Source organism: Nyctereutes procyonoides, unplaced genomic scaffold, assembly GCF_905146905.1.
Source record: "Nyctereutes procyonoides isolate TBG_1078 unplaced genomic scaffold, NYPRO_anot_genome, whole genome shotgun sequence".
Taxonomy (NCBI): Eukaryota; Metazoa; Chordata; class Mammalia; order Carnivora; family Canidae; genus Nyctereutes; species Nyctereutes procyonoides.
The window spans coordinates 15,564,232-15,591,089 of NW_026575130.1; the positions used below are offsets into that span (position 1 = coordinate 15,564,232).

Sequence of the window (26,858 nt, forward strand, 5' to 3'; positions counted from 1 at the left end):
TGCTGAAGATGAGTCATTAAGAGAAACTGGTATCCATGAAACTGCATTTTTACAGTCATGCTTTCTAAACTGGTCATCTAGTTAAAACTGGATGAATCTGAAAACAGCAATTTCTGCCTTGCAAGGAGACTAATTAGTATTAAAATTGGTCAGGAAGTTTCTTATGTTCTGTGTTCTGACAGTTTTTAGCATTTTATTAGCATATATTTCAGAGATGGATTGTGTGGATCTTAAAGAGAATCCTAGGGACGTAAGACTACACAGAATGCAGTGGTCTCAGAGAAGGGAGCATATGACAGAAAATTCACATTCTTATTTCAATTCGGCACTCTAAATCTATTGCCCTGAGAAGAAGTCAACATCTTTTAGGATGGTGTGATAGTTTTTACACAAGCAATTCAAAACACCTTTCAGAATTTATAAGTTGAACATAATGATTTCAGTGTAGCACTGTGAATAAATCTGGTTTTATAATGATGTGCTTAATAATTCTAACCAAGTAACTTTTTTTCACAGCAGGTACGCTCCAATGAGTACATTTGTTAAGCTAGTACTGAGGTACATCAATTTTAGCTCCCATGAAAGAAAATTCTTAGCTGTTATAACAAAGCCTATGCTGTAAGGTTATGGTCTATACTGTAGGGATGGTCTATGGCAGTGGAGAAGGGATGGAAGTTGCTGGGATTTATTGATATCTCTGATGATCTTGGTCAGAATGGCATCCAAGCTCATTGTGGATGTTTGTCGAATGAATGATTGCCCACTTGTAGACTGAGAGAAAGAAGGATGGTATGAAATCGTAAAGAAAATGCTCCGCAGTGAAATTTGTAACGGTTGAGGTCATGACCCATATTCTGATGAGTTTCCAAAGTTGAATTTATCTCCAGGACACATGAGAGGAAATAGTTGGCATGTGGGGTGATGGAGAACGATGATAGAGGAGGAGGAAAGTACTTGTAGTGTTGTTTTCTTCGGAGTAAAAGAGAAGGAAGTGTTCAGAGTAATAAAAATACTTAAATATAAACTGAAGAAAACCTCTGGTTCCTGTTTCTGGTAGATGGGGAAATCCAGAAGAGATTAAAAGGTATAATCTTACCTCTCGATGTAGTCGACTAAAGTTTCAAAAATGGAAGCCAGGTCTTCTGACTCCAGCATAATGGATATTTCCTTCGGCACTGTGAAAACCTTGGTAGAAATTCTAAATTGGAGTGGTTTGTTGGATTTCCAGAATCAATAGCATGCTTGTCTGGTTTCTTTTCAGAGACTTAATTTTTCAGAGATTGACTTTCTTTCAAGAAAGGAAACTGAAGAATACCTTGCCAAGCTTGAGAGAAGGGGCAAGTTTTCTCCTGAGTTTTATCGAAGGAAGACTCATTAGAACCCTGGGGAAGAGACAAGCAGGAGATCTGGAAATAAGTGGTGGCAGAAAAATGTTTTTAGCTCTACAGTAAGCAAATAAGAAAGAGATTTCAAAGGAATGGACAGATTCCCAGAGAGAGATATTTATGGCTTTGTGACAAAATCAGACATTTCCCACCAAAGTGGAGGAATTTAGATGGTATTGGCTGTTTCCGCCTTGGAAGTTAGTGTCTGAAACACTGACAGATTTGAGAGATCATAGAGATTACTTTCTTATCCAAGAGGAAGACTTATGTGCTGACAAGACAGCAGCCCTCCTCTTCGATATTTTCTCTTTCTTTTGCTTGCTAGTGGTTCGTTGGTTCATTAGAATTTTTTTTTTTAAGATTTTGTTTTTTTATTCATTAGAGACAAATAGAAGATAGAGGGAAAAAAGGTTGAAGATTTTCCTGGATATGTTCTAAATACAAGTAATCCATAATCAGTAATTAATGTTTTTAGACCAATTGTAAACAGATAAATAAAAGATATGTTTGTGGGTAAGCATGAATCCTTTCACACAGCCATTAATATTGTCTGTCAGGAATTATGTAATATTCTGTATGTTTCATGGATGAAGGGGCAAACTATCCAACATAATAAAAATAAATAGCACTTTACAGAGCATACTGCATGCCAGACACTGATCTAAGTATTTTACGTATATTGCTTCATTTAATTATTAGACCAGCCTTGTGGGATAAATATGGTTTATATATTGAAGGAATAGTCCTTGATTTGCACACTGTAGGTAAGGTAAACACAGCCCAGAAAACAATAAATATTGGTGTCTTTTTTTTTAAGTGAAAGTCCACTCTTCCATTTTATTTTTTTTTTAAGATTTTATTTATTTATTCATAGACACAAAGAGAGAGAGAGGCAGAGACACAGGCAGAGGGAGAAGCAGGCTCCATGCAGGGAGCCCGATGTGGGACTCGATCTCGGGTCTCCAGGATCACACCTCAGGCTGCAGGCGGCGCCAAACCGCTGTGCCACCAGGGCTGCTCAAATATTGGTGTCTTTACAAAAAATTGATAACAAATTCTAAATGTCAAATAAAATGACGTTTCAGTCACTGAATCTGAAGACTGACAAAATGTCTTTGGTAAAGAGATGGAAACTCCTAACTCTCTAACTTAGGAGGAAGGTAACTAACCCACTCATTTCTTTAATGATTTTCCCTTTGAAACAATAATACACCTTATCTCTATTAAGCAAACTTCCCTTAGCACTTATAAAGGAATAAGAAAAGACAACAAAATGAAAAAGAAAATCAGGAGTAAATAATAACATGGAAGCAGCGTTAGAGCTCATTGTATAGATGTGGTAACAGTCTCAGAAGGATAAAGTGACCTGTGGAAGGGCACACAGCAGGGCAGGGGTGGGTTCCCTAATGAGAAATATCTAGATCCAGGGGTGCCTGGATGGCTCAGTCGTTGCGCATCTGCCACCGGCTCAGGTCATGATCCCAGAGTCCTGGGATCAAGTCCCGCATCAGGCTCCCTGCAGGGAGCCTGCTTCTTCCTTTGCCCATGTCTCTGCCTTTCTCTGTCTCTCATTAATAAATAAAATCTTAAAAAAAGAAAGAAGTATTTAGATCCATATCGTACTCCTTTCCCCATGTGAGTGACCCTGGCAAAATTCATCTTCCACAGCTTCTGTTTATTCATGTGTAAAAAACATGGCAATGGTTAAAATTTCAGCATTAACAAGAGTACTAAAATTCACATGCTTGAAGGTATCTAGTTCTAAGCTTTAGTTCATAGTAGGTGCACAGTAAATGCCAATTTTCCCTTGTCTCTCTCACTCTGCGTGACTAACTCTGCTACCCTAGGATACAACTCTGAGATTACCATGCTGCTTATGGAACCAGACAATCCCACTGGCAGACGTTCCCAACACACACAGCTGTTTTATATCAGGTCTATTGACGCCTTCCATCATTAAAATTCTGCAATCATCATATCTCAGTTTAACTTCATCAGACTTGTTAACAGTCATTTAAATGGAAATTTCTGTTGTGGATATGGTTTATTTGATATCAGTGAAAACTAACACTAGTGAACAGGCAGCCTTGCTAACCAAATATTTGCCTTTGGAGTCAGCCAGTGATCGTGATTGCTCTACTTTTACAGCTCATGTAGTTACACTTCTAGCAGGTGGACATTTGAAATTTCTAGCAATGTTTATGTGCTATCATATAATTAGTAACCTGTTGTAAATCATCCAGCACTGGTGATTTGCCAGAGTGAACAATAGCTGAGATTGTGCATTGCTGACTTTAATATTGTAACCTGAAAGATAACATCCTTTTTCCTGGTTGGTTTCAAACTCTTCTGACAGTAGATGATTTTTTAAAAGTTAACTCTATAAATTCTGACTGTGGTTTGATAGCAAAGTAATACAGTAGCTATACTGGGCTAATAACAAATCTCTATTAAGAAGCCATGCCTGTATTTGTTACCATTTGTAACACGTTTTCAATAATACTATTACTATAGCAAGAGTAGTAAGTAGAAGATAAATACCAGATCCAAAGGCAAAAAAGAATATAAATTGTTAGACATATTGCTAATTTACCAATTATCTTAACCTTTCAGTGACCATAGTGTAGACAACAACAACAAAAAAAAGACAAGAAAATGATTTAAAAGGATTCATTATCCTACTTAAAAAGAAAAAGAGGTGGAAGAAAAAGATAAACATAGATTTGAGGGTTATTTTATGATTTCCTTATGAAAAAGTAACATTAACAGAGTACCAACAATGATGAGAGTAACAAAACAAAGGCTGGGCTAAACATACCTGTCATGTGTTGGTACACTTTAGAACAAATAATTTATTTTTATGAATATATTTTATTTTGTTTTAGTCCTTTTTTTAAAAAGTGTTTCTAAAAGATTTTATTTATTTATTCATGGGAGACACAGCGAGAGAGGCAGAGACATAGGTAGACGGAGAAGTATGCCCCCCTGTGAGGAACTGGATGCAGGACTTGATCCTATAACTCCGGTATAATGACCTAAGCTAAATGCAGTCTCCCAACCACTGAGCCACCTAGGTGCCCCATTTTTAGTTTAAATTATGTTTGTAATGAAGTCAGATGGGACAATGAAACATACTGGAGTCTTAGAGCCTTGGCTCGTATGTGGTTCCATCTGCTACTGCTTCCTCATTTCTCTGGAGGGGTTCTGGCTTGCCCCTTCTCCTGCCTCCACTGCCTCCTTTTGCCTTCAGTGGGGCCTCGGCTCAGGGTCCAGCAGAGTCAGATCAGCCAGTGATCAGCCAGCAGTGATGTCTCTGTATCAGAGACCAGAGAGGGCCCAGGCACCAGTGAAGATCTGCTTTTTCCCTGCAAACATCTCATGATAAGTTGAAAGAATGGAAGAAAGGAAAGAGCTCTTATATTGCAGTTTTAACAATACGCCATGCATTTTCATTTTGGCTTGGGGTCTACAAATTATGTAACCAACTCTGGATAGGGCGTTTGGAGGACTGAAGAACTAATAGATGTAAAGCAATCAGAACTGTGCTTGGCATACAGGAGGCACTGAAGATGGATTTGCTGTTCTCATGATCTAGCATATTTACATGTCTAGCATATCATCTGGTTAATTTACAGGTGCTACATATATGTATTATAATACATTTATACAACATTATTTTATAAAAGGAGGTAATTAGTATACTTTTCTTGTACATGTTGCCATGAATAATATATATGGCATTCACATGGACATAGATTTTAAAAGAAAGGATAGCCTGTAATTGGTCTTAAATATATGAGGTCTCCTATGTAGCACAGATTTCATTTTTGGAAATTTCAGGACAATAACTGTGAAAAATAATTGTGAGATAAAAGTTATATGATGGTGCAGAATCTGCCCCCTTTTGTACTACAGTTGGCTATGAAGCCAGCATACTGCAAAAATTTTCCTTCATTAACACACTTCATGTTTTTAGCAGCAAACCAAAACCAAACTCAGCAAGAGTATTTATGCTTTGCTGTTTTTCTTGTTATGTATCCTCCTGAAGTATATGCAATTTATTTTCTTTATCCTTTTTTTTAAATTATGAGTTTTTAAGGATCTGTTACTCTTTCTTGACCAGAAAGTATCTGTGAGGTACTTTAGAAATAAATGTTTTTATCTAGATTTTATTTAATAAAGTTAAATTAAAACAGATTTTCTGTGTCACAGATAAGTTGTTACCCTGCAAGTACTTGGTATATATATATACTGCAAATGTTGGGAGAACTCAAGGAAGGAGACTACCTTTGGTTTCAACAATATCATTGTCTTTCTTTACTCTTTATATGACACTCTGAACTTGACTAGCAATACAAAGAGCAGATGGTGGAATGGTGCTAAGTTGACATTCACCATCTGCTTCTCACATATATAATGTGTGCTGAAAAAATAATATAGCAGGGGTCTTCTGTTTAGTGGTTGTTGGTTAGAGAAGCTGTACCGTTTGGGACGATCCTATTTCTACACAAAATAACTTCATTAAATAAACATAAGCAAAAAAACTTTCCGTGATCAATCTCAGTGTGTGGTTTGATCTATTATTTGCATGTATCAGGCTTTGTTATTGTTTTCAATCAAAACTTGATATGGGGCCAGGAATCTTAGAAAAGTATGTTTGACAGTTGAGTTGGACTAAATGACAGATTAAAAAGTGTCTTTGCTTTGGACTTTCAGGTACTCATAAAACTGGGTTATATGTGGACCTGGATAGAGCCAATAAATGGTCTTCAGAGGGTTAGGAACTCCAAAATTCCATGGAGCATTTTTTTTTTTTGTTATAGGTGCACATGGTTAAACACAACCGCCATAAAGTTACAAATATGAGTAGAGGGATTTTCACCCAACCATTTCTTTCAGGGTTCTACACTGATATGTCTTAGTTTTCATTGTTATCACCAACTTAGGGAAAAAATAATGCATAAGTCAGAAAATAAAAGGTGAGAAGAATTGTATTTATTTATTTATTTATTTATTTATTTAAAGGTTTTATTTATTCATGAGAGACACACAGAGAGAGAGACAGGCAGAAGGAGAAGAAGGCTCTATGCAGGAACCTGGATGTGGGACTAGATCCTGGGACTCTGGGATCACATCCTCAGCCAAAGGCAGACGCTCAACCGCTGAGCCACCCAGGCATCCCAGAATTATATTTTAATTGAGTGGATTTATCAACATCCCTGTAGTAATTCTCTGCTGTGTTTACAGTCCTACCAAAGTCTGCATTTAGTCATACAACAGACAAACCGACAATGCATTTAGTCATACAGAGAAGTAATTCATGCTTATTTAATCTTTTGACACAATGGCAGAAAAATAAGAAAAGTTTACAATGTCCATATACTGATAACATGGAGACTGGTAAGGTAATTTTAACTAAGGGCAAGGACTGAAGAGTCGATGTCTGGATTTTGGGTCTGGGTTCTGCTGCATATTACTGGTTGTCACTGGACATGTAGGTAGTTACTTCAAAATTGGACATAGAGGCACTGTCCTTATTTGAAATTTGAGGGTAATAATGTTGCATGTTCAAAACTGATTTTATCTTAAAACCATAGCTTTGGGAATGAGAAATGAGGGCTATGGCTGTCTACCTTTTTAGCTTGTGTGACTTTCTAAAATGAGCACCTTTCTTGCAGGAAAATCTGATTCTGAGTTTTAAAGGGATACCTATTTAATCCTTTGATCAAGGAAGTGGCATATTGGCTTATGACTATACTGTAACCTTCACAGATGCTACCGTTGGTATTTATATTCATGATTTTTTTATAGGCAGAGAATGAGATCCTATTTTGCTTTTTGCTTTTGGGAATGGTAAACATTTCTTCCAGCTGGCTAAAATCGATGTACACTTCACCTTTGAACCTCTTGGGAAAGGAAAGAAAGAGGGTGTTAAAATGTACTTTCCTAGAAGTGGCTCTTCTTATTGTACACCTTTAGTTCATCTGGGACTCGCACATTGCTTTTAATCTCTACAACATTTTGTTTTCTATTATTCAGGAAGAGCATTAGAGAATCCCCATGGTTATCAATTACAGGGCATTTAACAAATGGTCTGATTCTAGAGGGCAATATGTCAGTGCACTCTGTTCCAAAGGAATCGTCGTTATGGCATCCAACTTAGTTTTTGTCCTGTGTAACTTCATGGATATTTCCATTTACTTATAGCCACTAGAGATAGGGTGTCAGTCATATTTCACACAGCAGAAAACTCTCTGGAATTGAGTTTTGTGGCTCGCAAAACATAAGTAACAATGTCTAAGATCGTTTATCTGTAGATACTATTTATAATTAAAGAGGAGAAACATAGGGAGAACTAAAAAATATATATGTATGTGTTTACACATGTATGTATAGAGGTATATTCTTTTTCTCTGATAATGAAACAGTAAAGAACTTTCTTCAGTTCTCCGCTGTCATTTTCTTCTCACCATGACACATTTTTTTTCTCTGTAGAGACATAACTTTATGATACTTTGAAAACTAAGAAAGTCCTTGCTAGTGTTCTTCCTTATAAATTAATATTAATGCATAATAGAAAATTTAAAGGTAAGTAATAGGAAATTTTTCTTTAAGTGAAAATACAGTTTCTTTTATAAAATTGAGAGCATTCTTCTCTTTTAGGCTGTAGTCAGGCAAACTTTATTTGAAAGAAGGAACAGTTTTTGTTTTTATTTTCCTTTTTAATCATTGCACTAAAACAATTTTTTCAGAAAAAAGACTGCTTGGTAATCACAGTCAAGATTTACTTGACTTAAAATTTTTAATTCCCCCTTAGGATAAAGGTTAGCAATCCCTTGTATTTACAAAGAGAGTTATACTCAGTAATTAACCCTATTCAAATTTTTGCAGTTGGAAAAAAATATTAACCTCACTTAGGGAGAAAAAGGCAGAGGCTAATGAATGGAAAAGCTTTGTTAAAGTCCCTTCAGATTAGCTAATTATGCTAATTTAATATGTAGATGGGAAAAGGTACAGTTTTAAATTTATGAGATTCACATAGTTGGGATGAGTTTAAAAACTATATAGGAAAAATATGTATTTTGAATTTTAAGCAAATCCTAAGCTATGTAGAATATCATCTTCATGAGTTATAGACGAGAAGGCAAGAGAAACCTAGATTGTATGTAGCTATTTTTTAATAAGGATAGAAGTTCACGTGGGTTTAATGTCCTTGTATGTACCATAATAATACTCTTCAATTTCATCTTCATGGAAACATGTGCTGATTACGTCTTTTTTACAGATGCAGAAACTCAGGCCTTCAGAGATACAGTAGGAGTGCCTGGGTGGCTCAGTCAGTTAAGGGCCAGCTCTTGATTTCTGCTCAGGTCATAGTCTTGGAGTCCTGGGATCTAGCCCAGTGTGAGGCTCCTTGTTTAGTGGGGAGTCTACTTGAGGATTCTTTCTCTTCCTTTTCCTCGGCACCTTCCCCCACCTGCATGCACTCTCTCTAAAATAAATAAATAAAATTTCAACTGAAAGATACAGTAACATGCACACTGTAACGCAGTAAGGGGGTAGAGCTTGGATCAGTATCCAGGTGTGACTAAATTCTAGGTCTTCTCACTACACCACACTGTGTGACCTTGACCAAGGGGCTTACTTATTTGGGAACTGTTTCTTCATCTATAAAGAGAAGATTTAGACTAAATCTAAATCAGGACTCTCATTGCCTCTCAAATTCTGATAATTCAGTTTTGTTTTTTTTTTGTTTTTAAAACCTGGAACATAAAGTATTACAGAAGTTACATGTGAAATAACATATTCATTAAACTGTTACCATGATACTTACATAGCATTTCACAATCCCAGTGTGTATTCATCCCAAATTGAATGTTAGAAGATTCTTTACTTGCATTTTAGCACTGAGAAAGTTAGAGAAACAGTAATATGCTGTATAATTTATTTAAAAAAATTAACTAGAAAATTAGTTGTTTCTATTTTGTATTATGTTGAAAATGTATTGAGAAGGAATCCTCTTCAAAATGTAATATAATATTTATGTGTTATTTTGCTTTATGGTAATTTAGTTTTGTCATGTATAAACTGTGCTTGTTAATGCAGGATACAGTTAAACAGAGGAAGTTGATAATAGGTCATCTTTCTCCTACATTAAAAATAAAGCAAATAAGTTGTAAAAATTCTAAAGATCTATCTCCATAAAATGAAATTAAAACTGAATGTCTGCTGCAAGGTCTCTGTCATGTTCGTAAAACTCAATTAGTTGTGATAACTGAAATGAATATATCAAGAAATTGGAATGTTAACATATTGCCCTCTCACAAAATAATAATATTAACTCCTTAACTTCTGTGCTTTCTCTTTTCTGTGTTTAATTTTGGTATTTCAGTGGGACAAGTGCTATAAAAAAAGACAGTCATCTTTCCTCTTGCAATGGGTGAAACATTTCTAACAATCTTCAAGAGAATTTGTTATGCTTTTTAATGAATGGCTCAGCATAAATATAGATGGCAAGAAATGCATTATTTAAAAAGTATTTTATATTATATAACAGACTAAAAATATAGCTAAATTTATTTGCCTTGTTTTTATTAACAGTGTATTAAAGTGGATAAACTATCTATAAAATAGAAAATTGAAATCATCTAACTTTGTAGTAATGTGTGCATTCTTTTAAAATATACTAAATCCTAAAAAGCAATAAGTATTTTTTTTTTCCTGTTAACCATTACTTAACACTTAAGAATCTCTGACAGATGTCTTGAGGATCTTTCAATTCAGGATTGAATCGCAAAGATAGTTACTAATGAGGAACAGATAGATGAAAGTAAATAGAATCTCACTAATTAGAAGTTTCATAATTTTGTCAGCATCTAGCCATCGGACATCCAGATCTGCATCAAAGGTACTAATAGTACCTTTGGGGGAAATGTGCAGAGTATACTTTGAAATGCGAATAGATAATCCAACACGTATCTTTGTCATATCAAGGTTATCGATTCAGTTAATCTTCTGGGTTGATCAGTCAGTATAGGTGGTGATGGCAAAACCCCTCCCCCAGAACGGTTTCCTGTCCTCCTCTGGGCAGTAACCAGGCAAGTTGCATATAGAGAGTAGCCCTCCATGCATATTGATTAGCTTATTGCTACTGTTTTGTGTCTCTGTTCCTTCAGTGTTTTGCTCCTATGGGCCCTGCAACAAATGTAGCAATTCCTTACATTAAATTTCTTTTGTTGACATACTTACTATGATTTCTAGTTCCCGCACTGTAACCTAACACAAAATAAATGACAAACTGTGTAAGCAATATTAAATATATATGGGGAAAGCTATTAAACTGGCTTGCTTAAAATTTTTGAATTCTTGGCTCATGACAGAGAAATGATGCTCATGCTGTGCTTGGTGCGAAAGGCAGGATACTATAGTATGACATAGAAAGGGTCGACGAGGAAGGATGGCCAGTGCCAGCAAGAGGCAGACATATGTGGAGACCATACATTTTTACCATCACCTAAGAAGGACAGTACCACATGTCTTTATAAATTAGGCTTTAGAAATATGTAATATCCAGTTTTCCACAAGTTGACTTTATAGTAACGAGTGCTGTATTCTAGCTAGTGAGTTTTTATGTGATTTGCATTTGAATGCAAACTGATTTTTTTTTTTCTCTAAAGGAAGCACATATACTGTCCTCATTATATACAGTGTTTTTCTGGTAAAGTTGGTGGATTTTTCTCTTTCCATTATTTTGTAGGATAGCTGGAAGACCAAGGTGAGGGTTATAGGAGAAGGCTGAAAATTCAAAAGTAAGCCAGTTGGCTTAGGAGAGTTCCCGTTTTCACTCTTGCCTCATTAGCACCACAATTTAACTAAATGTATTTATAAATAACAACTGACAAAGCCCTTTATACATATAGCAGGAGACCTCAAGATGACTACATACATGTTTGTATATGTACGTATACACACACATACACATGCACAATTACTGTCTACACTGATTTAACTTGTAGTTGTTTTATACTTAGAGTGATGTATAGGGTTTATTTTTTGTTTAAATAAAGAAAGATAAGAAAGAAATCTCTTAACCCTAAATAACCTAAATAATTTGTAATTTATTACTAGTTAGTTAAGATTTGATTATTTTTTGATCAGAAAATAGTTATCTTGCTTGTTTCAAAAAATTCTTGGTCTTGCATGTGCTTTTCACTCTCTTAATGCAAAATGACCTAAAGCTTTGTTTTCACATCATTTTGAGTTTCCATGTTTCTTAGACCTTACTGGTTGAAGAGGATCAGAATAAAAAGTAGTATCTCCCTGACTTATTCCTTCCTTAAAAACATAACCAGTATTCGAGTATGGATTGCAGTTGGTATCTCACTCTAGTTAGCCATTTCTTTGTGCCAGATAATAAAAAATATGGCTGACAACCCAAACTCATTCAGTCCCTACCATGCATAGTTTTCAAACAAACAACAAACAAACAAACAGACAACCTAGAGGATGTGGTGGTGATTGGAATTAAATACAGGGATGGTTAAAGTATGTGGTGTATAGTGATCGAATATAGTGCTTGTCACTATTAGTGATAAAAAGGTGAAAAACAGAAGCCAGTCTTGGGTGTGTCATTCGAGGAGATGGCAGATATGGTGGCACCACTAGCAAGACTAACTAGCAGGGAAGTGGGGCTAGTGTTCTATGGAAGAAGGTGATGAGTTTAATATGAGGTAAGCTAGTGCAGTTGGTTCGTGAGACTGGGAGGGGACTGGGCAGCTCAGGGTTGGAGATTGTCCTTTGCAGCCTGCGAGCCTTTTCTTTTGTGTAATCAGATTCCATTTCTTTCTCTTCTTCTTAAAAGCCTTGACAGGAAGCCATTTTTTAAAAATCTATTCAAACAAGTGTAGAGAAACTCCTCACCAATCTTGTTAAATTTCATTAGATTTCTTTGAAATACATGCAGGCTGACAGCTATGATAGTCCAATTTCATAGCTAGAGTCAATTTTTCTCCCTTTTCTTTTTTATCAGCAACATGTGCAAGCACATGACATACCTTGGAAACGGTTTCCTTCTTACGGAGCTGTGTATTCGGCATCTCTACACATTTTGTAGGCAGACAATGTGGTGCAGAATAGAGAGCTTTGATTTGTGTCTATTTGACTTGAAATTCTGTGTTAACTGATTCCATACTTAACTGGATGGTACAACTTCAAGGAGCAACTTTAAACTCTTTAAACTCTTGTCACCTCAGACAACAGAATCTATTCCTGCTTTGCTTTCCTGTGTAACTCTAGTGTGTGCCTGTCTAGTGTATATGTGAGCCGTTGGTGTCTCTCTCATCTGCCTGGGGACAGCATACTCTTTATTGTGGTGTTAGTCCTCATTAGCACTATGGTGAGGAAATGATTTCTCACTTCCTCTTATTTCGTGGACGTGATTAAAATCAGCACATTACGTGTTCTTCGTAGAATACTCCATGTGCTGATTTTTTCATATGCTGTTTCTGAGTTGTTCAGCTGGCAGACTGAAGAAGTTAATTCTGTTTCCATTTTTCTCTCATTCATTTTATAGAAAGTGATTAAGAAAAAGCAGATCCTGTAGGAGTGTGTAGACCTCAACTTACTTTTGTCAGGTAATGAGTAGACATTGTCTGGTGGAGAATGAAGAAATGCATTATTACTGGACATTGGTCCTGGTCTGACTTTTCTACAAAAGGTATTTTGAGAAAAAAAAAAAAACTTATATACAGGAAACATGCTTTAAAAGAACACATTAGAACTGAAAATCAGGTAGTTTAGAAGCAGAGTGACTGATGAATTCCTCTAATGTTTCCGATGTTACCAATATTTGGAAAATGTAATCTTGCCTTTTGCATGGGGAAGCCGGTATGCTACTCAGTAAGAAACTATGATCCAACCATTACGAGATAGAACATTTTTGATCCTATGAAAAAAGATACAAAACTTTATCATATAAATCAAAGCTATTCTGTCTCCCTTTGAATTCACATTTACTCTTTTAAGAATTGAGAGTTTTGAACTAGAAAGTGTATTAACTTTTTCTTCATTCAGGATCCAGTAAATGAGGAAAGTGAGGGTCGGAAACATTAAATAGCCACCCAAGACCACATAGACCTGAGGAGAACTGGGCTTTGATTCAGGATGTCTGACTCCTGGCCAGAGCTTATTAACCACCTATTTATTTTTACAGCCCTGCTCTATAACTTGGTGTGTTATTTCTCAGCCTAGAGCCTATAGGTGACTGAGAATGGATAGTATTTTCTTAGGTATACCATAAGAGCATGTACTGTGTCTATGAGGATGTGTGCGCTTGCATGTACAGATTTGTGTGTGTACGTGCATTATATGGTGTAAGGGAGTCAGCTGCCTGACAGATTGATAGGGGTGGAAATTGGGCAGTTTTAGGAAAATGAACAGAAGGGGAAACAAGGAGGATTCTTCTAGTTTGGAGATTGTGAAAGCTGGGATATAAGAGAAAATGGTTTTGTTCTAAATGTCTTCCAAATTTTTGAACCACTCCTGATTTAGAGCCACTGTAATGCTCACCATCAGCCTTTCTGCTCATTTTAGCCCAGTAATATTCTACTGCACAGGTGGCTGCCATATTAGCAGGCTGTTATATAGTCTATAGATTCAGCAGCAGCAGAAGGCCTTGTTTAAGGGCTCGGAAACACCAATTTCTTAATTTAATTCTAGTAATGACACTTACAGATTGCCTGGAAGTCATGTGAATCCATGATGTGGGAAATGGGTGGAGAATCCAGTTTGTTTTTTAAAGATTTTTATTTATTTCTGTGAGAGAGAGAGAGAATGCCCAAATAGGGGGAGAAGGAGACGGAGAGGGTGAAGCAGACTCCCCGCTGAGCAGAGAGCTGTTCAACAAGGACATGAGGCTCGATGCCAGGACCCTGAGATCATGATCTGAGCCAGAGGCAGACACTTAACCTACTGAGCCACCCAGGTGTCCAGGAGAATCTAGTTTTACTATTATTTCTTAAGCTTATATTTTTCATACTGAACAATCTCAAACACCTATATTTAATTTCTGTTCTCTGGAACTTAGTTCCTCAGAATTTGACCTTTCTTATTTCTCTCCAGAACTTTTTTATTCAACTAGTATCCTATCTGTTTTCAGTTGGAGATAGTGTTTTTTTTTTTGTTTGTTTGTTTGTTTTAATGTAATTTCTGGGGCAGCCCGGGTAGCTCAGCGGTTTAGTGCTGCCTTCAGCCCAAGGCCTGATCCTGGAGACCCAGGATCGAGTCCCACATTGGACTCCCTGCATGGAGCCTGCTTCTTCTTCTGCCTGTGTCTCTGTCTCTCTCTCTCTCTCTCTCTCTCTCTCTCTTTCTCAGTCTCTCATGAATAAATAAATAAAATCTTTGAAAAAAAATAAAATAAAAATGTAATTTCTGGGCTTTCTGGCATAAGTTTTGTGCCTTAATTAGATTTTTTAAAATCATTGATTAAGGTTGTATCTTTAATTGCTAGTCTGTTCCCACTCAGTACCTAATACAATGTTTATTGCAGTCAGTAGTAAATATATTGTTAATGAACTGATGACTATCTGTAAATATCCACCTAGTCCAGGTGTTTCTACCAGGATTCTTTAAGAATCTCTCATGTTTAAACATTTTCACATCTGTACAATACTACTTAAGATATGCAGTTATGAGTATATCTGGGGATAGATGAAGGAAATATTTTGAAGGCAGAGCAATGCTTCCCATGCCAGGGAAGCCATGTAATTGATACAATGCCGTTGAGTTAGCTCCAAAATATAAAAGAACTATGACTGTGTAGCATAATTAACAATGATCCCGAATTAATTTGATCTAAAAATACTATTTTGGTTATGCACTGTAATATTTATACAGATATACTTAACAATTTACCACTGAGTATATGTGTTAATGAATTCATTTTAGTTTAAAAGCATAGTTACTAGAGCCAGATTTTTTTTTTTTAGATTTGAATTGAATCCTCCACTTACAGAGTGTGCTTTTTGGTAAATTATTTAAATCTGTATTTTGGGTTAGGTATTTTTCTTCACATGTAAATAAGGATTTGTAGATTAGGTAGATTCTAATAGTAGATTCAAGCTCTTGGAGTTCTTGTCACATCATATTTCTAAAGTCTTTAGAACCCGGCCTGGCAAATAGTAAGCACTGGGTTAATATTGGCAATTATTATAGAAAACTGGAACATCGCAGAATAGAATGTCAATCTCATGTTATGTATTGGCATCATTTGGTAATTTAGCTCTAGGTTTTAAAAATTATTTTAACATGTTTGTCCTTTCATTGAACAAATGTTTCCTGAGCACTTGCTTTGTGTTAGAGATAGCAACAACACCAACTCTCGTATCAACACTACCTTTTATCTGTTTCATGCACTAACATTTACAGAGCCCTCCAAGTATTATCTCACGTGTCTTTCCTGTCAAAATGAGGAGGTAGTTAAGATAAAGGATATTGCCAGTTTATAGATGAGGTAACTTTTAGATGTAAAACATTGCCTTATTATCAGAAGTAAAACTTAGGCCATTGGTCTCTTCACTCTGCCTCACCATCTCAGCAGAGGCCCACACTCCCATGGAGCTTACTGTTGTTGCCTGTGCAGATTTCTGTGTGGATCACGTGGACCTAGGGTATGGATCCACATTGTTTGGTTCTTCTAAGTTTGGATCACAGTAATTCTGTCCTTCGGCTTAATTTGTTATTTTTTTTTTAACTTTTAGGAAGATTTTATGAATATCGTGGAATTTTGCACTTTTAAAATAAGTTGAAAATATTTGATTTATTCACAAACTATTTTAACATTTCTGACATATCTTTTTATCCTTTTGTGTCTTTGGCTTATCTGAATCCTAGTTTTCTTTTAAAATTTTTTCTTCTTTGCTATCTGACTTCCCAGCACTCCAGATTTAAATTCAAAGATCAACCTGTTTATTTTTCTTTCAACAAAGAAATTGGAATAAAGAAGTGAAAAAAAGTACAACTGCCCATCAGACATGTAATGGGCCTCTCTAATAGACCTCATTGAATTGATTACTCTAGCATTTCACCCACTGGAATAAAAAGAATAAGACACTCATCATTTAGTTATAAATTTATTCCTTGTGAAGAGCCACATCCCATTAATTTTATGTAATTTGGTTATTCCCAGTAGCTGCTGGTTTTATGTGGTGGTGTTCTCTTGAGAGAGAAGAACCATATGGTGTGCATAAACTTTAAAGGGCCAAAAGATTTTCATAGTGTTCACAATCTTAACTGTTGCTTTGATCCTATTTGTAATCTCTCTCAGAAATGCTTTCCTCTTCAGTATTTCTGGATAGAAGTAGGTATAGTAGCATAGAGTAAAATGATGTGCAAACCAGCTACTGTGTTCCAGTGGCTTGCTCTGGCCTCCTTTTACCCTAAGTCTCCGTAATCAAAATCATTCTAGATTAAATTCACTTAAGATATAGCTGATGTCAGTGTATAGTAAAATGTGTTTGAATCCACCACTACCAGGACTTCCACCACCACCACCACCACCACAGGGGAGCCACATTTTAACTATTATTATGCTGAAGAGTGAGCTTTTGGCTTGACTGGACATGCATATAGAATTCCTGATGCATCTGAATCCCTAAGGGAGCAATGACTTTGAGAAGTCAGTTCAAACTAGTGTTGGCATATCAACTTCTCATACTAGGTACCTATTCTATATTCAAGGGCCATGGCAGCCCTAATATGCCTTCATTTTTATCTTAACAGTATGATTGGAGAAGAGTTGGAAAGCAGAGATGAATCATTAACATGATCATCATTTTCAACATTTTCTGATTTTCTCGTGAATTTGTATTTAACCATTATTCTCATGTTTACTATCTATTTGCTTTTCTCTGTTGCTGCTTCTTGCTTCCAAATTGTGATAATTAAATATGCTGACTCTCTCACTCTCTCTTTTCTTTTCTTTTTTTTTTTCACTCTCTCTTTTCTGAGGAGAAATGTTTTCTCCTGGAATTGCTTTTCTTCTGTTTGTAATGACACTTTTATTTATTTATTTATTTTTTAAGATTTATTTATTTATGATAGACATAGAGAGAGAGAGAAAGAGGCAGAGACACAGGAGGAGGGAGAAACAGGCTCCATGCCGGGAGCCCCACAAGGGACTCCATCCCGGGACTCCAGGATTGCTTCCTGGGCCAAAGGCAGGCGTCAAACCCCCGAGCCACCCAGGGATCCCCTGTAATGACACTTTTAAATTTTTTTTTTGCTTGATATATTTGCTTTAAATGAGACTATTGAGATTTTGACATTACTTTGAGAAAGAGAAAGGGAGTTGTCAACAGTGACAATACTCAAAAGTGATTTAGTGCTTTAAGGAGTAATACTGAGCACCACGTATAAGTTTTATTGTGAAGTAGAATTCAGTGATACTATGACATTTTAAGAAAATTTTTTGTTTATTTGCTTCTGACGAGACGGAGATGTTTCTGTTTGCATAGAATAAGGTGCCAGGGAGGGCAGAGCAATCTAAGTTACATATGTAACCTCTTGCTGTTATGGTTTTAAGTTCTGCTTATGGGATTCAGTAACTTCTCACAATCTGTTTCCTGACCTTCACTAAACTTTCTTTGAATAATAGCGTTAGTTGATAGAGGAAGTGAATTTAATTGTCAGCAATATACGTGTATGTTTCAGTTATACTAGGGTAGACTGGCAAATGGGAGGATGGTTACTAACGTTAGAGTTTTGATCCTAAAAATAATTATGAGTCATCAAAGTGCCAGTAAAGCAATAATTGTGTGAGACATTCAAAACATCTTAGGTCAGAGAGAGAATTCAGTCTCAGAAGGCTAGCTGAGGGATAGGTGATAGGATATATTTGAGAACATAGTTCTAGTTTCTGGTGAACAGAGTACATTCTTTTTTTTTTTACATCCATTAAAATTGAAGAGCTTCCCACCAAAACAATTAAAATACTAGCTTGTGGTCAGAGATAAATATTGATTTTTGAAGTAGAAAAACTATGATTTTTGAATCCCACTTTTAAACTATGTACTTTAAGACTGTAAATAGCCCTAGGGGGAGTTTAGTATTTTATATGGAGGAAAATAAGCTCACTGTATTTCCCTCATCTCCATTTTTAGTATTTTTCTTTATTTGTTGATCTTCAAGCTAAAACTTTTTATTCCAATGTATTCATTTTTTCATCACTTTATATAATAAAACTAGAATTACACTCAAGAGTTTATAAGTGAATCCTTTAATTTAAAAATAATGCCTTAATTTCTCTTAAAGAAACTGAGTTCTCTATTTCTTGAATTAAATCATATTTACCTGTAAGTAAATATGAAATCCATTCTTCTGGAAAAAAGTCATTAGGTGTGAAAGTTTAAAAGAAATGGACTGGTCCAAGACATCTATTTTAACCATTTATTCTTTTCTCCATTAAAAATAACTTTTTAAAGGTCCTTATGGAATTAATATCATCAGCCTTTTATAATTGGCTTGTAGTCTCAGAGTAAAGGACAAGATATTAAATCAGGTAGTAAATATTTACTTATTTTTTGGGGGAGTAGTAATTATTTTTGTTTGACAAGTTAACATTAAATTAGTAGTGAACTGAAATAATATGCCTATTTTTAAAGCTTATTCATGGGATGCCTGGGTGGCTCAGTGGTTGAGCATCTGCCATTGGTTCAGGGCATTGTCCCTGAGTCCAGGGATCGAGTCCCACATTGGGCTCCCTACATGGAACTTACTTCTCCCTCTGCCTCTGTCTCTGCCCTCTCTCTCTGTGTGTCTCTCATGAATAAATAAATAAAATCTTAAAAAAAGAAGCTTATTCACATATTTTGAATATCAGTAACTGTTGGCTTATGCTTTGAGGATATTTTCCTTTTGAGAGAAGGTGTATATGGATCTCATGGCAAAGTCATCCGTGTATTCTACAAGCACTTGTTAGATGAGTTGCTGGGTAAGTCTGAGAATTATTGTAGCAGGTGTTCTGGTGAGCACCTTCAGGACCAACACCCATGGGATCTGGGTGGCAGTGAAGATGGAACTGTGATGCACTTGTGGCAGTGGTGTGAACTGGTCCCACAGTGAGCCCCACAGTTGGGATGGCCTTTCACAGTTGTCCTCAGTGCTAGCAAGGGGATTGGGCCTTGACTCTCCTGCATTGACCAGGGAAGTGATGTGACCCAGGAGTGGTGCATTTATGTACAGCCAGCAGCCAGTGCTCCTGGAAGAGGTGGAGGGGGAAGATGAGCCTTGATCCTGAAAAGGAGTCCTGACCTGAGGATCTGGATGGTGCATTGTAGCATCTACTACAGTTGCCCACTAATAATCTGACTTTGATATAGGTAATGGGGACACCATGTTGAGCAAAAGCAGACATTGCTCTGTTCTTCCAAGAAGTTGATGTCTAATAGGGAAGAGACATGATTCAAAAAACGACACAAACAAAAGCAGACTTGTGGTCGTTATAGATGCTAATACATGGTATTAAAAAAGCCTATATTAAAAAACTAAAACTCTGTTTAGAAACTACAGGTAAAATACTTTAAAATATTTTTTGAAGGTTTATTCATTTATTTGGGGGGGGAGAGAGAGAGAGAGAGCGCGCATGCAAGCGAGCTTGGCGGGGGAGGGAGTGCAGAGAGGAAACCAACTCCCTGCTGAGTGGGGTTTGATTTCCCCACTGGGAGTTCATGACCTGAGCTGAAACCAAGAGTCCATGATTTAACCGACTGAGCCACCCAGGTATTTCACCCCAGATAAAATACTTCTCAAATGTATATTGATGGTGGTCAACCTAACCCTTATTCATGTTTATTACTGGTTTGCCTTCCCTACAGTAAGCTTATCCTGTATTATATCTTCGTGTTATTTTGTGGAAACATTGTTTAACTACTCAGTAACTGAAACTCCACATGAACACCCAAGCTCTCTACTCCCCAGAATGCTGGGTAAATCTAATTCAGATGATTCAGCTGACACAAGGTTAATGTTGCATTCACCCATTCACAGGGAAGTATTTCTGTATACATGTTAGACTTGAGGAGTTGGGAAGTCACAATTGCAGTTGAGATATTTTCTGCTGGACCTAAGGTTTCAGGAGAAATTGTATTTTCAACTGGATAGAAAAAATATAGCCGAGGTTGCTGCTTTTTAATAATAATTAAAATTATAATTAAAATAATAATCATTACTTCTGATTGTAATCATTTAGGTGCTAAGTGCTTTATATGGATTATGATATTTAATTCTTATTAGGCTAGTGTTCTAAGAGGTTTACACAGATTATGTGATATAATCTCCATAACATCTCTAGGAAATAAGTTTGATTATTTATAGTGAGGAATTTATATTCCTCACTTTATAGATGAGGACAACTAAAACTAGAGTCTTCACAAAACTAGTAAGCAGAAGAGCAAAGAGTTTTTTTTTTTTTTTTTTTTTATGGCTATCTGAGTCCAAAGCTTTTTTTAGGGACATAATATGCTGACATGAAATAACCTTTTGGTAGTAGAAAATTCAGGGATGGTTGAAAAATAGATGTCAGGAATTTGGAGGAAAATAAACCATTTTAGAAAGTGCTCCCTTGCCCTATACAGATGTTGAAATTTAGTAAGTGTATCAAGGCAAGGCTTTGGCCATCCTCAGTTTTTATATTTGCTCCCCACTATCATTTTCCACATGACAAAGAGAGATTTTCTATTGAATCTTATTACTCCCCTACATAAATCCCATATGGCTTCCTATATACTTGCATATATATTCTTTGGTGCCAGCTCATTCCACCACAGATGGTGTCCCCACTCCTACCCGCTTCAACTTTGCCCAAGTCAAGAAGGATTCTTTCAGTTCTTCTAAATGCTAAGCTCTTTCCCACCTCAGGCTTTTGCTCTTGCTGTCTTCTATGCCTAGAATGTGCTTCCTTCTGCTTTTCACATGACTGAGTTTTACTCATTCTTCAGATCTTGACTCAAATGTCACTTCCTCAGCAGAACCTGTCCTGGCCATATTATTTAAAGTTGGTTTCCCCTTGTACTCTTTATCTTTGCATTCCATTTCCTTTGTAGTACTTTCCATACTGGTGATTATTTTATTTGTTCCTTTGGTTATTTGTTATCTGGGTCCTCTACAATGCTACAAACTCTGGGAGTACTTCGCTCGTGTCTGTTTTTTTCCTTTGTCTTTTCAGACCCTGGCAGGGTTGGTGTTCTGTGTTGTTTAAATGACTCATCCGTGGTAATGCAATGGTCTTTCTAGTCAAGCCATGGTGAATTTGACTTTTGTACTTTCTCTTCCTTTTTTTAGATCCTTTCAAGATAGAACATAGATTTAAATTTAAATATAGAAAATATTGTCAATTTTATTGGACAGTCAAGTGGGCACTGTGCAATGTAAAGGGCATGTTACTATTAAAAGAGTTAATACTCCTTTTAGTTAAAAGTATATGTATAACCTTCTGTAAGGTTATAACATAACTGATGCAGGAAGCATATTTCTGAATATGAGGTAAAACAATTTTAGATAGATTGGCTGTCGAATGATTATATATGTTGTTTTGAGTCAAATATTATTATATGAGAAATTGCAGCCATAAAAAAGTCTGATTCTTTCAATTACTTATGAAATAAAGTTCTAAAATGTTTACCATTCTTTTCTAAAAGATAAGATTTCAATGATTATAATATGTTATATTAATTAAACATGTTTACTGAGCAGCTACTGTGTATCTGGGCCCTTTTCTAGGTTGTAAGGAAATGGTAGAGAAACATAAGCAAACCCTGTCCTCATGAAGTTTATAATTTAGGGAGGAGAGGAATGTTTTAACAAATAATCATTTTCCGTCTTACATAATTTTATATCAGTGCTAACACTGATGCAAATGTATATACCCATATTGTGTGTGTGCGCGTAGGTGTGTATGTGTGTATAGAATTCCAATATGGTTTAATATCTGCATATTACTCTGGTAACCTTTTCGAAAGTCTGAAGTGACATGATTGAAGCTGATTGATGGGGAGAATACTCCACCTCAGTAATGTTCTTTGAGCCCTGAATGAGAAGCCTTAGGAAATTATTTTCATTTACATTTTCTTCTAAGGCAATTCAGCCCCCACCCCCAATGGTAGACAGACTTAACTTGTAAAAAGGGTTTGATTTCATTGACATATCCTCCCAATAAGATGACCAAACACTTCATTTTACCTTTCTCATGATATCACATTCATTCTTTTTTTTTCTTTCCAAGTTTTTATTTAAATTCTAGTTAACATACAATGTAGTATTAGTTTCAGGTGTACGATGCAGTGATTCAGGACTTCCATACAATACCTGGTGCTCATCATGACAAGTGCCCTCCTTAATCCCTGTCACCCTACCTACTTCCCCTCTGGTAACCATCAGATTATTCTCTATAGTTAAGAGTCTTGGTTTGTTCTCTTTTTTTCCCCCATGTTCATTTGTTTTCTTTCTTAAATTTCACAGGTGAGTGAAATCCTATGGTATTAGCCTTTCTCTAACTTATTTTGCTTGTATCTAGTTCCATCCATGTCTTTGTAGATGGCAAGATTTCATTCTTTTTTATGGCTGAATAATGTTCCACTGTAGATATAAATTACCACTTCTTTTTTTATCCATTCATCAGTCAATGGACACTTGGGATCTTTCCATAATTTGGGTACTGTTGGTAATGCTAGTATAAACATCAGGACATCACCTTCATTCTTATAGCCTATCTAGTAAAGGTTAACTCAGTAAGTCTAGGGGACTTTTACCTTCCAAGGAAAGGTCTAGCCCTTGACTGGATCCTGGAAGAGAACATCTAAGCCCTTAAAATATTTTATCTGATAAAAATGTTTTGTATATGTGGAGGCCTGTCAGATAAACTACCAGATGGTTTATACTGACCGTGTGATTTATGGTAAGGGACCTGGGCTATACCAAATCAGTTTGACTTCTAAAAGGGCTGGAGTTTGAAGTTACTAAGATCAGCTGTGTAAGCTTTCCATGCCCACATGACTGGACACCAAGGCTTGGGTGAGCTTTCATGGTGGGGAGTAGCCCCAAATGTGTTGTCAGACATTCTTTCTGGGAAAATTAGATGCTGTCTGTACAACTCCACTGGAAGAGAACTGTTGGAAATCTGTGCTTGTTCTTTACTGGATTCTAGTCTATATACATTTTGCTTTTGCTAGTTTTAATTCACTGTAATAAACTATAGCTTTGAGCATTAAAAAAAAAAAAAAACCTAAACCAAAAAACAAGGTTTAGTTTCTTATCCTATAAAAATTACCTATAATTGGGGCAGTTTCAATTCAGGTATATAATTTTTTTGAAAGTTTTATTATTTTGAAATAGTATCTCAAATAGTATCTTTCATGCATTAATAATTTATGTTAAGAAACCAACTAAATAACCATGCTGTGTTTTATGATTGAAATGTATACATATGATTGTAAAGTCTGTTGTAAAAAAAGCCTGTTTGCAGTAGTTATTTCTGAATAACTCTATTGAAGGCTTCTCATTTCTTTTAAGTAGATTAGTCTTTTGGTTCTCTAGTAATTTTAGAATAATATTCAAACTGCATGGTCATGGTTAGAAAATGAACAAGAGAATTTCACTTTCAGGCAAAAAGCTATGACTCCGTAAAAGGTAATCATGCCACACTAATATTTATCTTTGCATATTTTTCACTTGAACATGTACATTTCAAACTGTTAACTGTGTTAACTCACATTAAAATGGCTGGACTTTCTATTTTAATAATTTGTCAAGCTAATTAATACCACTTTGTGATATAAGAAATAAACATTGATTAGTGAATACTAACTAAAGCATTTAATAAGAGACTTGAAAATTCCTAGGTTGGGGCTTTTTTTTTTTTAGGATTTATTTATTTATTTATGATAGAGAGAGAGAGAGAGAGAGAGAGAGAGAGAGAGAGGCAGAGACTCAGGAGGAGGGAGAAGCAGGCTCCATGCTGGGAGCCCGACGCTACTCGATCCCGGGACTCCAGGATCGCGCCCTGGGCCAAAGGCAGGCGCTAAACCGCTGAGCCACCCAGGGATCCCGTAGGTTGAGGCTTTTGAAAGTTTTTGAGTTAAATACTTAATATTTTATTTATTTGTTTTTATTGCATTACTTTTAGATTCAAAAAAAGGCCAGTTAACTTGATAATAGAAAGTAAAAGCTACACATTGTTCACTAAATTCTCTAATTTACAGAGTAGATGTTCAAAAACCTTTTAGGGTCAATTTACTTTTTTCCTTAAAATACAAACAAAACAACCACTATTCTGAAATGTTATAAAAATCAAATTGTTAAAAACATATTTTCCCTCTAAAATGTTTATGAATTCCTTTCAGTTCACTGTTTTGTAAAGAGAAACTGAAGATCTCAGTTTCAGCTGGCTATCTCAGGTAGGAAGACCAACTGGTCCCAGTGTGCTGGAAACTTTTCTGACTTTATCACTGAATCACTAGTATCAGGGACAATTCCTCCTGTTTCAGGCAGATTAGGATGATTGGCTACTCTAATGTCAAGTTTAAAATCCTTCTTTATTTATATACTGTTCTGTTCATGTCTGTATATTTAAAAATTCTAATATAACTTTTCAGAGACTCATTTATACTTTAAGCATGGTGTCTTCTTCAAGTTTACTTATTAGGAAAATGGCATTTACTTGGAAAGGTAGGCACATATTAAAAAAAAGAAGAACAGAAATCAAAACAAAATCTTATTTGTGTAACTCACATTAAGTGTAGATCATTTATCTTGAGAGAGGGCAGACTAATGTGTGAAAGTGACAAATAAAGAAAATGAGAGATGAAGGAGGCAGTAGTGGATTGAAAAGTGTCATAGTGATGACCTTGCATGGAAGCCTGGCATCAGCTCCCACTGAAATCCTTTAAATGAATATGAAGGGAACTCACTGGTGCATTTAAAGTATTTTAATAAACATTAGTATGTGTGAGTAGCATGAGAATATTTTCATTCATTCCTCAGGATTTCTTTTCTGTTGTTGGAGTAGCAGACTATACACTATTGAAAACAGAATAATGTATTCTTAAAACTGGTATTTTCATAATAATGAACAAAAATAATAATGGTACTTTTCTTTAAGGTCATGAAACTAGTTCAAGAATGTTAGGAAGGAGGTTCTATATAAAATTGGAAAGCAGTGAGATATTTCTTTTTTTATGAAGCGGATCTGTGGTAGGACCAGTAAGCAATTGAGAGGAAAACATGTACTATTCAACTCATGAGTATTTGGTTTACATGTAGTCAGTCATGAGACATTGAGATCAAAAACTGACTCAAGTATGAAAGAATTAGAGATGGTCAGAAAGTCTAATGGCTCCCAACAAGAGATGAAGTGTTGCTTCTGCATATGCCCTTGGTTACTTTATTTTGCTTTTTATATTGTCACTTAGAGTAAAATAGCTACAACTTTTTAATTTTTTTTTTAAGAAAAAAATTGTCAACCCTACTCGGTGACCAAAAATTGTATCTTAGGTCCTGGCAGGCTATATAAAAAAATGTGTGCCACTGGTCCCAAGAGGAACTGAATGGCTCAGTCAGCACAATTCATCATTAGTACTGGAAAAAATAACTCAGCATGCCTGCCCTGCTCATGGTGAGTCAGTGGCATCATATTCATATACTGACAGCACTTTTTTCTTTTTAGGAATTACCCTCTCTATCCTGAGCCAAAGCACATAGCAGTAAGATTAAATTAGGTATCAGTGTTCTGAAGAGCAAAGGCTGATAGATTTATTTTAAATAAATAATTCACTCAAAAATGTTGAGTCAGGTGCTGAGGTATCTGGCAGAGGTCAATCTGATATGGGTCTTAACCTTGGGGAGCTTTTCATCTTCTAGAGTGATTTTTTTTTTTTTAAACTATGGATTGCTGAATGAGTTACAGGTAGTATGCAGTGGGAGTTCAGAGAGAGAGAGTGAGTGCTTCTGGTTGGGAGGGCTTTTGTTTATTCAACAATGTGACTGCTACTGTGTTCTAATAGGAATTTTTAACAAGGAGATCTGTTTGTAGCCCTGATCCAATAACCCATCAAAAATGTATTGAAAAGCTAGAATAAAAGAGATAGTTAAGGGAATAAGAGATAACTAACATATAGTTTAAGTTTTTCTAAGTCATAGTCCAGTGGAGGGGGACAGACATATACATATAGAACACAATTATTTACAGCAAGATATGAAAAGTACTATGATGTATCTGTGAAAGATATAAAAATTCTTGTTTCTGCTATGTTATATATATGCTTTAAATATCTATCTATCTGTCTATATAGTTTTTGGCCAAGACTACAATATAGTTTGAATTTGAAAATGTCCACATTACCTAATAAAAGCTAGTCTTTATTTGTCAAACTAATAGGCAGAATCAGATTTAACTTTTGGTAAGAAAAAGTATGACTTGATTTT

General features: G+C 35.8%; 2 protein-coding genes across 3 annotated transcripts in view; one reads left to right on the forward strand and one right to left on the reverse strand.

Annotated features, from left to right (window-relative positions):
• LOC129521167 (glutathione S-transferase P-like) overlaps window positions 1-12,481 on the reverse strand; it is a 75,242-nt gene extending 62,761 nt beyond the window's left edge. The window contains exon 1 of the mRNA XM_055342444.1: window positions 12,440-12,481. Within this exon, the coding sequence (XP_055198419.1) occupies window positions 12,440-12,481 (42 nt within the window). The remainder of the gene's footprint in view (window positions 1-12,439) is intronic.
• PPP3CA (protein phosphatase 3 catalytic subunit alpha) overlaps window positions 1-26,858 on the forward strand; it is a 307,959-nt gene that overhangs the window by 84,057 nt on the left and 197,044 nt on the right. The window lies entirely within an intron of this gene.